Source organism: Rhamphochromis sp. 'chilingali', assembly GCF_963969265.1.
Source record: "Rhamphochromis sp. 'chilingali' genome assembly, chromosome: 22".
NCBI lineage: Eukaryota > Metazoa > Chordata > Actinopteri > Cichliformes > Cichlidae > Rhamphochromis > Rhamphochromis sp. 'chilingali'.
Window position 1 is genome coordinate 21,926,186 of NC_137950.1, and position 15,184 is coordinate 21,941,369.

Consider the following 15,184-nt stretch of genomic DNA (forward strand, 5'->3'; position numbering starts at 1 on the left):
AAGTAAGAAGGCATAGTGGTGCAAAATAGGCAAATAGTGCAAATGGAGATTTAGTAGTGTACGGTAAGAGATAGTGTAACAGCAAAGTCTTATGAGGTAATGGCAGTCCAATGCTCCACAAAGTGACTGGAGCAGGCCAGTGAGTGCGTCAGAGAGTGAGTGTGTGTGTGTGTGTGACAGAGTTCAGTGAGACCGTGGTGGAGAAGAGGGGAGAGGGGGGCAGAATCGGGAGGGAGTTTAGCTTCCTGACAGCCTGATGGATGAAGCTGTCCTTCAGTCTGCTGGTCCTGGCCTGGAGACTCCGCAGTCTCCTCCCTGACGGCAGCAGCTTGAAGAAGCTTTGCATTGGGTGCGTGGGATCAGCCGCTATGCAAAGGGCTTTTTTAGTGAGACGGGTGCTGTAAATGTCCTGGAGGGAGGGGAGAGAGACACCAATGATCCTCTCTGCAGCTCTCACTATGCGTTGGAGGGTTCTATGGCAGGACGCATTGCAGGCTCCAAACCACACAGTGATGCAGCTCGACAGGATGCTCTCGATGGTGCCTCTGTAGAAAGTGTACATGATGGGGGCTGGTGCTCCTGCTCTTCTTAGTTTGCGGAGAAAGAAGAGACGCTGCTGTGATTTCTTGGCCAGTGCTGTGGTGTTGTACGTCCAGGAGAGATCCTCTGTGATGTGCACACCCAAGAACTTGGTGCTGCTCACTCTCTCCACAGACGCTCCGTCAAAGGACCCCCTGATGATCCTCTACCTAATCACATGAGCCAAGGTGTGAAAACAGGTGTGGGTCACAATCAGCCAGGGTTTCGGGTGAGCTCATTGTGAAACCTGGGCCCACCCTATCATGTGATTTTCTGAGGTCAGATGGCCCAGGGTGTGAGTGGGCATTAAGGCGTCTGGGAAGGGATCTCAAAACTGGATTATAGATCGCAGACAGTTGGTGTCGTAAACCACCGCCTCTGTTCAAAGATGGTTGCTCACAGTGGACATAGATGGCTTCTTTCACTCCTCTTTCAAACCATCTGTCCTCTCTGTCCAAAATGTGAACATTGGCATCCTCCCTTCATGTTTCCTCCTTTTCTGTAGAGCTTTAGCTAAATGCTGAAGTACTGCAAACAAAACTTATGGACACATGCACTCCTTCCCACCAACTTTAACGAGCCTATTTTGAAAATGTGAGGAGTAGAAAGAACAGATATTTGTTCAAAAATGTAGGGAGTAAAAGTAAAAAGTAAATACTGAAGTAAAGATACCAGAAATTTGGACCTAACAACAGTAACAAAGTATTAATTAAGTGAAGTTTTAAGTGTGTAGTTTACAGTGTATTCAGCATAGAAAATTTACCGGTTTCACTTGTACCTTGTGCAATGGGACTGCAGCAAGTCCACAGCAAGAATCCTGCAGTAAACACTACCTTGTATGAAATATTCAGTTTCTGCAGAGACCACAAAGCCTCAACTTGCCGTTTGAGAATGAAAGTCTAACCCCTGGGGGAAAAAAAGGTTAAAAATAATCTGAGTCAAATTCCCTGTTGCTAATTCTCTAAGCTTCAAACTGAACCTTACGAACCTTTATTCAGCAAATGGAACTGGCTCAACTGTCATCAGGTTGGATTGATTTAACACTTCTTTGCATGCAAATGAAAAATGCTGGTTTCATGTCAAAAAAGACTTTCCAGTTCTTTTCCATGGAGACCTCTTCCCAAAGAGAAAAATACTACTGTACTGATCAGAGCCAACACTTGGTAAGGTGAAGGAAATACCAGAACAGCAAATGGAGCTAATCAAATATTTTTTATTTATTAATCTTAAAATAAAATCAGCATAAATACAGGTTAATCACAGCTACTGTGTGACTGGCTATAACACCAATTAAAATCTGTGATCACAGTTAGGTCATCTTCTTAATTTTGCATTCAACTGTGGGCAGGATACTGATGCACTCTGATGAGTTCAACTCTATTAACCTTCAGCCCTTGTCCTGTTCTCTGTGATCACCCATAATGTGTTGTAATACAGCCAACCTAACCATTTAGCTGTTCTCATTTACATATCTTTTTCCCATCTCTGTTATAAAGCAATCAAAGAAGTATAAAACTCTGCTCTGATAAAATTCTCCAGAATGGCACCTTTAGTATAAACGCTGTCTGCTGAAGTCTGGACCAAATTTAAAAGATATAGAGATATGCTGAAATATAACTCAGCTGTCAGTGAATATGCCTTGAATGGTCTGATGACAAATGTTCCCAAGTTATTTCCCACATCATGATTTATCATATCAAAATGTGCCTCTAATAGGATTCTGCAGGGACGACTCCTAATCCGCTCTCCCTCATCTCAAAGTCAGCAGGATTTTTTGCATGGGTTTTTTGATTAGATGGCTAAAATGAGTCGGTGATTAACAAAAGCTTTTCACATTTTGTTCTACAACACAAAATACACTTTTGTCAAGGCTTCATTTTTTCCAGAGAAGATGTTTGCTAACACTTAGCTAAATAAGACTACAGAAGTTGCTGGGGACGTGATGTCAAACACAAAAGCCTGGTGTCACAGTTTGAAGTTATACAACTTAGGTGTAGTTCCCAGTAGATTCTCATGCTGTTTAGTTGTTGTATGGATGGTGATAAGACTGTATGTGCCCAGCTAAACCATGCCCTGCAAACTTTTCACCAGCAGAACAAACCAAATTTTGGTGGTGAAATCTTCTCAACCATTGTTTGGATTACCATACTCTAAATCTAACTAAGCCTGCCAACCAAAGCATGCAGCTTGCTAATATTATAACTCAGACAAGTGGAACGCAGTTAATTTTTACATTCTGTGACGCCATTATGAGTATAAGCCTCTACTCACATGTGGAAATATGCTTTATTTTGTTGATTTCATTAGAAAAAAAATTTCATTAGAAAAAAATGGGTCCTACATGAAACTGTTTCATAGGTTTGTTGAGCTGTTGTATGTGTGTAAGATGGTCATGAGTTTTCTTTTGGTGCTTTGAGGACCATTTGATTCATTTCCACTATATTTCAGAAAGGGAAAGACATCTTTACATATAACATCTGCAAGAGTAACCCTGACTCACACCTAAATAACTAAAAAGGTATATTTGGTTTTGGAGTGGAATGTCCCTTTAAGTCATCCCATTTTTTTTGACACTATAGCACCACAAAACTGGACAGTAAGTATAAACCTACAGTATTTTTCAACAGTTACAACATCGCTGCGTGTTTAATATAGTTCCACTTTTGTTTCAAACAAGTTCCTGCAACTGTCGATAAAACAAATACACTTCTAACTTTTGCAAATTTACAGCCAATGCACCTGAACAACAGCATACTACAGTCCCCCAAACAGATCAGCAGGCACGAGGATGAATGAACAGCCTCCTGACACTTCTTCACAAAGCTACCGTTTGAATTATTTATTAGATTGTCATCTATTCTTGCCCAGTGTCCTCAAACCCACACAAAACCTTTAAGAGAGAAGTAAACGAAAACTGAAAAACAAACAAAAACAAATGAACAGTTCAATGCATCAGTGCATTAAATATTACATTTATTGATGAATGGATAATTGAGGAGTGAGAAAATTGGAAATGAATGGCTGAGTCTGTGCACGTGTAGTGAGTTAATGGGTTTAAGTCGCGGTTGCTATGGTAACAATGCTGTCAGCTGCATGCATACTGTAACTGCGTATTTTACCCCCTTGTTAACGTTCATTCATTCAGAACTACACGCACACACATTACGGTAAAGTACAGTGTTTTGTCCGAAACCCTGAAACTGCAGCCTAGCCGTAAGATTATAAGAATGAGTCACCGCTTCATTCACGAAAAGAAAAATACAAGTTCAACTTTAAAAAGAATGTAATTGAGAAAAGACAAAAAAAAAAATAGACCAGCAACATAAATAAATAAATAAATACTTATGGCACAGGGGTTTACAGAGGAGGAGAAGAAGTCACGCCTGGGTGCAGCACAGGGACGCGTGAGGTAAAAATACCCCAAAGTTTCTATTTCTTTCTCGTGTAGGCTCCTCTCCCTCCTCCGCTCTGCGCTATTTTTAGCTCACGATGACACGAGCGTCTGTCTGCCACCGCACCGATAACCGCACGTGAGCCCTCCGCACGTGCACCTCTCCCTATGACAGGCAGCTTTGGCATCAGACACGACTCTCACCGCTGCCAGCACCACGGAAGACGAGAAGGGAGAGAAAAGAAAGACAGCGAGGAGGAGGAGGAGGAGGAAAGATTACTTCTCATCAAAGAAAGCAAACAACTAAAAATATAGCCGGCATTTTCAGCCGTGTTTTAGCAGCTATTTGTGAATGTAGCTACATTGCTGGAGCCTGGCTACCTGGTGTATGAGGCTAATATACCATGTCGTGCTGTCGAATATAAAAACAGCCTCCTTGTGTAGACATGAATAAGTCATTCATGGTTTACAAAAGAAAGAAAGATAGATAACAGATAACCCACTTGTCTCAGTTAAGGTCACTTTTTATGAATTAACAATAAGGAAGAGACTGGACAAAAATAAAATCCAAGGAGAGTTCCAAGGAAAAAACCACTGCTGACAAAAAGGAGCACACATCTTATTGATCCCCAAAACTTGGGAAAATATTCTGTTGACTGATCTGAGGTCTGAGTGATTTCATAAAAAGAGCATCATACCAGCAGTCAAACATGGTGGTGGTAGTGTGATGGTCTGGGGTTGCTTTGCTGTAACTGATCTCTACAAGAAATTCCTGAAGCAGAATATCCGGCCACCAGTTCATTCACAGATGCTCAAGCGCACTTGGGTTATGCCTCCACAGTGCCAGTTATTGACAACACCTGCTTAATAGGATTTTGTAATGAAACACCTTTATATTTTGATTGGAACACACTGGGTAATGCTAAGTCAAACGGATGATCAATTATCAGTGGAAAATGCGGATGAATAAATAATAAATATGCAAATTATTTTTCAGGGGCCATTAATGCCACAGCTGTTGGTGCTTCGGGCAACAAATGCCAATAAAAAAAAAACATTGCCGCATCTGGAAAAACAACAAAAACAATCAAAAATCAGCACTCTGATCAGAAAGAAGGATTTTAAGTAAAAAGAAGCTCTTTTATGAAGTTAACAGTTTGGGGGCATCAAGTTGCAAAGCTGGCTTACTCTCAAACCGTGGATTGAAGTTTGTTTACAATAAAGTGCAGCTCTGTTTGCTCACTTAAGGGTTTGAGGTTCTCCCTGAGCCGGGGACCACACATGTCTCTCTGCATGATGTGGGTTGGAATTTGTTCTTTCTTATCACTGTGTTTTGATTTGGGTTCTTGGATTTATCCTGGAATTCCTGTAGGCCATTCATTTTCAAAGCTGATTTTCTATTTTGTGCACTTGCCCATGTGGAGTTTGCACTATGTGTGACCTGGTATCACGGTAGTTCCTTTAACTTCCACAGGACTCCTGCTTCTCTCTGAGCATATTATCTCTCCAGTAAAGAGCTTCTCCAGACATTTTTAAGCTTGGCTTTGACAGGTTATTGAGTTTGCTGTCATCTGTATTTGTGGTGATGTATCGTGTTCCCACACTTCATTACTATGTGCTTCCTTTAGCATGAATGAGAAATTTCAAAATTAAGTTGACTCTAGGCTCTTGAATCAAATCCTTCACTGTTCTTGTAACTTATATCCAAAATAGAAGCTTGCCTTCCAGGGAAGGTAATTTCTGTCGACCTCTTGAGCCAGAGTGAAATATGTGAAAGGTATTGGAGAAATTCCTATACATTTTCTGGTCATCAGAGGGTAAGTGCTGTTGACTGATGACCCTTTGACTTGTCTACTATCAACACAGGTTGGCACTTTGGTGTTTATTCGAATATCCTGGCAGGTCAAAAAGCCTGTGTATTTACAGTCAGCACGGCTTAAGAGCCTGTGTAGGTTGAAGCTGTTTCCTTGCTTAGGCCTGCAGCATTATTAGAGCTCAGAACAGCTTTTACATATTATCACTGACTGTTGTTATACATACCCGACAGAAGTGAATGTGAGATCTCAAATGTCTAGCACAGTAGGTTCACATACAAGCCAGTTTTTAACCTGTGAGCTGTCTGTGATCTCTTTTTGTACTGTAGTCCAATTAGTGCAGCTAATAGTCCAGATCATTTAACTGCTAGCAAAGTGGACATTGTGTGATGTCACCTGGAAGGTCTTACCGATACTAAACCTTAAACACGAACCATATGTCCGGCAGTGGAAACTCATCTGAAGTGGATTTTTTTCCTGCTGTGGAGATTGTGAGAAAGGAAAATTCTGGAAAATAAACTGACCTAAGTCCCAAGTATCATTTTCCGGTGTGTAGACGTTCCTAAATTAGATGCTAAAGGATAATGGCTAAACTGTGTTTTTTTTCTTAGACTTAACCAAGTAGTTTTGGTACTTAAATCCAACCAAACAAGAACTGAACAAGAAAACCTAAAATTAAAAAAAAACTTATGATTCATGCCACCTCTCTCCCCAGCTGTGTGGAATTGTTTCTCCACTTCCTCAGTGAAGAAAATGCCAAGATTGGGATTTTTACCCTGCACAGCAAAAGAAATTTTCTTCCTGCTGAGCTCGGATGACCTGATAGTGTCACAGATGTATTGACGTCATAGTTGCGTTTTTTTAATACAGGTGCAACAGTTCACACTCATTTTCGAAGTGCCTCATCACACCTCTTGTCTCAGTGCTGTGCGCTGACCTCGGATCAGCATTCAGGAGTTAAGATGTTCCTAATTACCTTCAGGTTGTCTGGATTAGTTTCAGCCCATCGTCAAGTAATTTTATTTTCTCAGTTTTTTTCTTTTCTTCTTTGAATTGTTCGCTCTGGCCTTCTGCAAAATGGGATTCATGTAACTTCATAAAACCTCACACCAGTATGCGGTGTTAAGAATCAACACTAAGTGGGGCTATGAGTGTGAGCAAGTGAGAGCTTTTATCATTACAGACAATTATCTTCCCCAAATTAAATGTATTGTCATCCACAGTTGGAAGCTGGCAGCAGTCTTGTTTTATTCCTGATGTAGATTTCATGGCTCACAACAAATTCTTTGACTTGCAGTTAGCTTTGCCTTTTCAGTGTTTGCGTTTGCTCATCCAGGGGCTCATCAGTCTTCTTAACAATTCTGTTTTCCCCTTCTTTCAGTTATCCATCGGCGGCACTTTTGTTTAAAAGGTGAAAATGTGGCACTGCAATTTCCTTCAGTGTTTTTTGTTTTGTTTTGTTTTTTTCAGAAAACCAAAGCCTTGAAAGACACTTGAATCATTTATGCTAGTATCTTTGTTGAAGGTATCATCTCCATTTATTCTCTTTATTCTGACCCACTTCCTTTAGTGCAGCCTTATTGTCTTTACTTTTCCTTTCACTACTGTTCTCAGGTTGAAATTACTTCTAACTGCGGTTCTCACTTCAGTTCTATTGTTTAGTTTTATAAGAATGAAGAGATAAAGTGCTGCAGAGAGGATGCAGGCAGTCTAACAAGGTGTAACCGAAAATTAAAACTCAGAGTTTACCTGACAAACTGATAAAGATTAATCTTTACATGAATATTTTTCTGCAGTGCTGTGGTGGTCAGACTGCTTGACTAATGCTGAAGACATTTGCAAGGAAGATACACACTTCTCTTAGCAACATCTCATTAATTAAATTTGAAAGGATCCCACTTTCTATTCTGACTCCAACTAGAAACAGTGGCATGACATCAAATTAATGCAATGTTGTGTGTTTTATATGTGATCAATCAACTTTCTCTGAGTAGCTATATAAAAATATATTTTTCATGTGTTCATTATGGAAGCTCAGTTGTGTTCTTGATAAATAATCATCACTTATACAAAATTCACTTCATCATCAGTGTGCATCTTCTTGATTATTGCACTGTTCATGGCTTCCGTCATCTCTTCATCTCACTCTGAATCTTTTGCATTTGCTAAAGATGTAAAATATTTATTTCCTCAACACACAGTTTCATACGTTCAGTAGTAATAATAAAAGGCTGCCTGGGTAAGTGCAATGTGTGTGCGTTTGTGAGGGTGCTTATGAATTATATCAACACTACTGTGCATGAGTGGGAGTGACTGATTGTAGCGGGTAAATGCAAGTGGCAGGCCAGCGTATCACTGCTTACATCTAGTGGTAGGCAGGCTAACTGCAGACTGACCTAATGGAAGACATTAGTAATATAGCTTCACAGTTTCACACACATTTAAACACTGTTTAAGAGAAATATGATGCAAAAAAAATTTTGTAGCAGTTTTTTTTCAAGTACTGCAGGAACTAACGCTGGTCAGTTACTGATCCCTAAACAATATAAATGATCCCTGAATAAATTAAAAAAAAAATTGTATTAGAATATACAGAATATTTTTTATTTCGTTTTTGAATATTTAAGTGATTAAATAAATCCATCAATAAACTTCTGGCATAATTACAGCTGAATATTTGACCACTCTTCTTGGTAGAACTGGTAGAGTTAATTCAAACTGGTTGATTTCTTGGCAAAAACCCCGCTTTTAAGCACAGACCATAAATTTTAGGTAGGGTTGAGAATCAGCACTATGGAACGGCCATTCCAGAAGTGTAACGTCATCCTGCTTGATGGATTTGAAAACCAGTTTTGGATCACTGTCCTGTTGGAACAGCTAATTATGTCTAAGTTTCAAGCATCTAGCTGTTAATTTGCAGTAAAGCTGAAGAATTTGGAGATCGTCCTCCTTCTTCATTATTCCATCCACTTTGTGAAATGTATCAAGATTACTGACAGCAAAAAAAAAAAAGTCTCAGAGCACGCTACCACCATGCTTGTCTAACCTTAAATCCTCCATAGATATTAGAGATGGACCGATCCGATATTACGTATCGGTATCGGTCCGATACTGACCTAAATTACTGGATCGGATATCGGAGAAAAATAAAAAATGTAATCCGATTCATTAAATATCACGAAAGCACCTCACAAAACTTGCAACACGCCGTAACTCACCTCAGAACGTTAGCACGTCAGAGCAGTATGCATCACGTGATAGAGCGGCTGTGGGGACCTGTCGGTGGTCTGGATAGCATGTGGAGCTTCGCTAGCAACCCAGCATTTCATCTCCGACAAAGTTATCCCGAGAGAAGTAAAGCAAGTGTGTAAGTCCATCTCTGAATGTAAAGCATTCCTGCGTTAAGCTTAACGAGCGATATATGGAGCGACTGCCTCTCCTGCTGCTACTTCATCATGAAACTGCTTAACGATCAGCTGATCGGCTTTTCTGTCGCGAGTCCGTCTCTCTAGTTTGTTTTTGGCCCACTTTGCACCAGAAAGAGTAAACCAGCGGCTGAACAACAGCAGCACGTTTAAGCTTGATCAGCTATTGTTAGAATGTATTTAATATTACTTTCTACTCGAGGATCTTTTTCTACGTAGCTGAGCTGGTAACTGTGCAGGGGCGGATCTAGCAAAGTTTAGCCAGGGGGGCCGATAGGGCATTAACAGGGAAAAGGGGGCACAAAGACATACTTTTCTTTCTTATTCTCATTTAAAATGTCTAGCTTTTAATAAATAATTATCTGACACCCAAAGTTTTAATTTGATGTAAAATGAATAGAAGTCAATTAATGTATATAGTGACTATTAAGTCTAATATATATACCCTAATAAGCTATAGTACTTTTTCCCTTTGGGAAGGTACCATCTGTGCAGTCTGCAATTTTGTTGAAGAAAGATGTTGAATCTATTTAATATTTCTTGAAAAATAATTGATTTCTGTGCATTTTTTTTCACACTGCATCAAATTAAGGTTGATTACGTCGATTAAGCATCATGAGGTGGAGCGTGAGGGGTGGTTCCCTATTTTTTATTTTTTTATTTTTGTTGTTGCTGGGAGTTGGAACCCTATTAGTTAGGTTGCTTAATATTTATGCTAAGTACTCTTTAAAATACCAGAATAGGGAGGATGGTGTAGGTTTAAGTTTATTAGATTGATCAGTATTGCTGAACTATGAAATATTTTTTTTTGCATACAGGTATAACAGAATAGCTTTAGTGTAGTTGTTGTTTTAAACTTGAGTATGAACTTATACAAAATGCAGCAAGATATTTAAAAAACAGTTTTGTTGATTAAAAAACACTATATCGGATTCATATCGGTATCGGCAGATATCCAAATTTATGATATCGGTATCGGTATCGGACATAAAAAAGTGGTATCGTGCCATCTCTAATAGATATGTCTTGTTTTTTATTTGGTTTGTCCATGTGGGCAGCTGGAAATCAAGCTTGAAGGTATAGAATTTGTAGCTGGGACATCTTTCTTGGTTGGCATGCTCTCGGTCCATAGTGATGTACAGAAAAACCTGCTTCACTGAGGACAGTGACGCTGGATTTCCAGCAGTTTCCAGTTCATGACAGACTTGAGCCTTGGTGGTTGCTGGGCTGTTCCTGAACATCCTAACCAACTTAATTTGAGGTTTTAGAGGGCAATTAGTTTTTTACACAGGGTCATGTAAGTTTGGATTTTTCCCTCCTTAATAATAAACACCTTCATTAGAAACTGCATTTTGTGTTTTCTTTGTGTAATATTTAAATTTGTTTGATGAGCTGAAACACTAATTTTAAGCATTACTATTAGTTTCACTGACCAAAAATTCTTAAATTTTCTATATTTGAGGAATATTTTAGCTGTAGATTAGTGTATTATATGTAAATATATGAAAAACACTGCTTAAGAGCTTAATTAGTTTTCCTGTTAATTTGGATTAAGACCAGACTGGTGTTGGTTTCTTTTTTCTTGAAAGTTAAGTTCTTTTCGCTCTCCTCCCCACAAACAAATAATGAAACACATGTTACGGTGGTTACGCCCCCTTTGGGAGTGCATTGTTAATAACTTTATTGCAAAAATACAGGTTCCCTCTTTCCCCGAGCAACACCACCCCAGAACTGACACATAAAGTCTACACACACCCACAAATAACCATCTTTGTCAGTTAGCTTCCCACCCTCCTCTAACGCAAACACACACTTTCATCCTTTAGTTTACATTCATTCGCTCTTTCTCCCTCTTGCTCTCTGCGTCCTCGTTGCTCTCTTTTTGCATTCCATTGGTTGAAACATAGCAGTAGATGCAGAACAACAAAGTTCACCAGCAGCAATAAACATGAGATCTTCTCTTCCTCCTCTCCGTGTCTCTGCCAGAGTCCATGAGAGCACCCGTGAGGGGTGGGCGTGTCTGCCTCCTGACTGTCTCCAGTAAAGGACTGTGAGGGAAGGTTGATTTGCATAGCGGACTCATGCGCTACAATTGGCTACATTCTCCCACATCCAAAAAAACAACAACAAAAAAAATCCAAAAACACAAAAAAAACGAAGAAAAAAACAAAAATACAACCACAAAATCTGAACCTAAATGGAAAAATAAATTCTTACTTTAACTCTCTGAGTTAGGTGCCATCCTTTGGTTTAGTTACAACGTTCATTCAACATCAGTAAATTCTTAAAGAACATTACATTGGCCTTTTGTTTAATAAGGACTTTGTTAGTTTATACGATATTTAACAGAATAAAGCATATAATAAAAGTACTCTACACACGTCAGAATGCTACCCAATAAAGGGAAGAGTGAATTAAGTCGTAATAACTGTTCATACAACTGAGGAATGGTTGACATCTCTGATAGCTCACTGGCTGAAAATATACCTCTAATACATATCTATCATATAAAGCATGTTCATATTAGACATGTCACTGTCTTAGGTTGAAGATGAGCATTTTTCTGAACACATCTGAGGTCTCAAAACCAGTTTCAGTGGGAGGAGGGAGGGGAATAATAAAGTGTGAATTCATAAGTGTCACTGAAGTTCACCTGAGGCCTTGGAGTGAAAACAAACGGCATCGACTTCTCTCCAGCTGCTCCACGTTCAAATAGCCTTCAGAAAGTGCACTTCTGCCGAGTCACCTTGCAAAGTGCACTTGAGTCATCTGTTTTCATTGTTAAAAGCCTAAGAGAAGGGTTTCCTAACCTACATTCTCTCATTCCTTCTAGACTTTCCTCCGCTGCTGGCCTATTTCTGGTGCTACTGTTTCCTGTTTGGAACAAAGAAAGCAAGCGAGAATATAAGAGAGCAAGAAAAGAGGAGCAGAAAGAAAAGAAGAGGGAAAGAAGCAGAGAAAAAAGGAAGCGCTTTTCTTGTTCAAGCTCCCGGTAGAAACGGGAGAGCTGTCATTAGGTCGGCGAGCGGTTTGGGGGCAGAAACTCCAGCTAGACACTTGTGAAGTGCACTCCACTCCTATTTGAAATGCAGACATGAGGAAGTATCACTTTAAGTTTATCAATATTTGTTAATTATCATTATCAACATTCCATAAGGTCTTATTAATTAACATACAGGTTTCATATGTGAGTTTTCTGTACACGACTTAGTTATTAGAGAGTTCAGTCTCGGCAGATTAACTGTGCGCACACACAGGAAGAAAAACAAACCCAAAAACAAAAAGAGAAAAAAATATGGCTGTCCATCTGAAACAGACCTAGTTCAGCTACGTGTGCGTCCAACAAGAAATGCCCGTGAAGAGAGAGGAAGAGGCGTGGCTACTTGGTTAGAGTCCCCCCCTGAGCTAAAGGTCCTGTGGGTTGGAGGGCGAGTCTACAGAGAGCTCTAGTCCTAGTTGGATGCGGCTGGTGAGCGACTGCTAAAAGCAGCAAGCTCACCTGGAAACCCTCTGAAAACCCCAGGGGGAGACGAGAAACAGTCCCGGAAAGCAGGGGGAAAGGTTGAGGTTGTAGTTGGGGGTCAGAGTGACTGCATAGACAGAATAGTAGGGGGAGGAGGAAAGGAAGGAAGGCAAGAAGGGGCTAAAGCAGGGTGCTGCAGGCGCTGAGGGAGGCTCTACGTCAGTGCAGATGTGCATGTGTGCGTGCATGTGTTTGCGTGTGCATGTCGTCTGAAGGAGGAGGAGGAGGAACAGGATAGGAGCTGAGTCGATCCTCCTGAGCCGATTCCAGGTCCGTCAAGGTGAAGCGGTTGTGGACCCACGTGGACGGGTTGCGGTAAGATATTAGTGAAGCACTGAAGGACCATGGTCTGAGGAAAGCTTGACCCCCGTCAGACACAGCCAGAAACTCCCTGAACTGTCCGACAGCTCCTGGACATGAAGATAAAAGGTCAGATTAGTAAGAAGGTGCACGTCAAACATGACAGATGTGGTCATTCACAGGAATATGCACACATGCTTCGATTTTACACATGTATCTTCAATCATGGGATTTACAGAGTGTAAAAGACACAAACTGTCACACACTGATGCTTTAAACACAGTTTTCAAAGATCTCAAGAATTATTTCCCCAAGCTCTACTTAAACTTGTCCCATACAATCTGATAAACTATAGCTGTACAGCATCCCAGGGGAAATCCCTGTGGGACACCTTAAAAATACTACGCTATCTTTTCTTTTTGTACATCGATACAAAAGCAGAATCTTATATATCTATATATATATAAGATCTATATCAAACAATGCAGGATGCAGTGACACCTCTTTTTAAGATGTCATTAACAGATATTTGACTGTTGATAAATAAAAATTAAAAAAACCTGTGGTGATAGAGGCTAAAATTTCAGAACAGCCATGCTACTTCTTTATAATCAGCATTTATTTGTTTCTTTGGCCCAAATAGGGAGATTAAATTATAAACTGTGAGTATGGATGCAGAATTTCCCAATCAGTGCATCACCCTCAGCTTCATATAATCTAAATAGTAAAATCTGTTAAATTCCACATTTGATTCTTTTTATATGGAACATTTAAAAACTGGTCATTCTTCACTGTGTATACATGCATATTCTAAACAGTGCACGGTTTATTTAGGATCTTTTGTATCTAGCATATCCTGGTTTCTGAAAACAGCATATAGCACTGTTTATGCATAAAACTGAGGCAGTCTAAAGACCTGCACATGTGAATGAAGCGCAATGCAAGACAGCCAAGAGCATTTGGCAAGTAAAAGCATAGTGCCGGGAGGCAGTTTACGCATAATTTCACCTTGAATTTAAAACAGAAAAGATCAAAAGGACCAACGTGCATGCTTATTGATCCTTTTTTTCCCTTGCTTGTTTATTATAAGCTAATAACAGCTCAGATGCATAACTTTTCCTATAACATACAACCAACCATAAGACATAAAGAAATTGTATGTTAAAAACTACACATATATTCCAATATTTAATGCATGTATATTTTTAGATTAAGAAGTTGAAGAAAACCTGATTACTCAATTGCTGACTTTTTTAAACCAATTGTTTTAAGCCATGATTTAGTGAGAATTTTGAATGCACTGCTAATTAATTACTAGAAATTATCATTTCTTCTTATGTTTTTCTCTGCTAAGAGAGACCATTGGTGTGTGACATGTACAGCAGCTTGTAAAAATACTTTGGATCGATGCGCATTAGCTTCAGCTCCCACAGCGAGGTGTTATTTTTGCACTGTGAAGCTGAAGTGTAAAAACCTGAAACGACACTTCTGCCTGTCAAACTATTCACCACAATTTGAGTTTAAAAACTAATATGATGCAAACAGAGCCGACACATCTGCAGATATGTCGTGTGTAATACTGACGTAACAGAAAACCTAACAGGCTGAAATGTTTTTGCTTCGGGGGCCTTTTTAAGACATCCCTCTTGTTTTCAGCTTTTTTCCTTATAGAGAGTGGGAAGGTGTCTTTTTTTAACCTCTAAATCAAGGTATCAGTGTTTACTTTTCAGAATTTCAAATTTCCTTCTGTGAATTTTAGATGAACTGGACACATGACAGATTTGCAGGCCAAATTTCTTTTAAAATCACCTTTGGGTCTTCACATTTTTTGCAAATCAGTGAGGATTCCCTGGTTTTAGATATATGGATATGCAGCCTAATTTTGTGCCAGATGAGCCCAATTTGCCAGGAGGCGAATATTCACGAGAAAAATAATAAAAAAAAAAAGAGGAGAAGACTTTTACTTTGCTCTAAAACAGACTTATCTGGCACATAAAGTAGCCAGCCAAAAATCCACTCTTGATGCAGGCGAAACACACAGTGCAACATCATATGAGCCAGCGCGGTGTTTACCTGTGAAGCAGTGGAGGGAGGTGGTGATGAGAAGGTGTTGGTGATGAGGAGGATGAAGGAGATGATAGTGGTGGAATAG

The 15,184-nt window shown here is 39.7% G+C and overlaps 1 protein-coding gene across 1 annotated transcript in view; it reads right to left on the minus strand.

The window, feature by feature from the left end:
• Positions 1-10,857: 10,857 nt before the first annotated feature.
• The window catches only part of usp54b (ubiquitin specific peptidase 54b), a 58,627-nt gene continuing 54,300 nt past the window's right edge, over positions 10,858-15,184 (minus strand). The window contains exon 20 of the mRNA XM_080873090.1: positions 10,858-13,142. Within this exon, the coding sequence (XP_080729216.1) occupies positions 13,056-13,142 (87 nt within the window). The 3' untranslated portion in view covers positions 10,858-13,055. The remainder of the gene's footprint in view (positions 13,143-15,184) is intronic.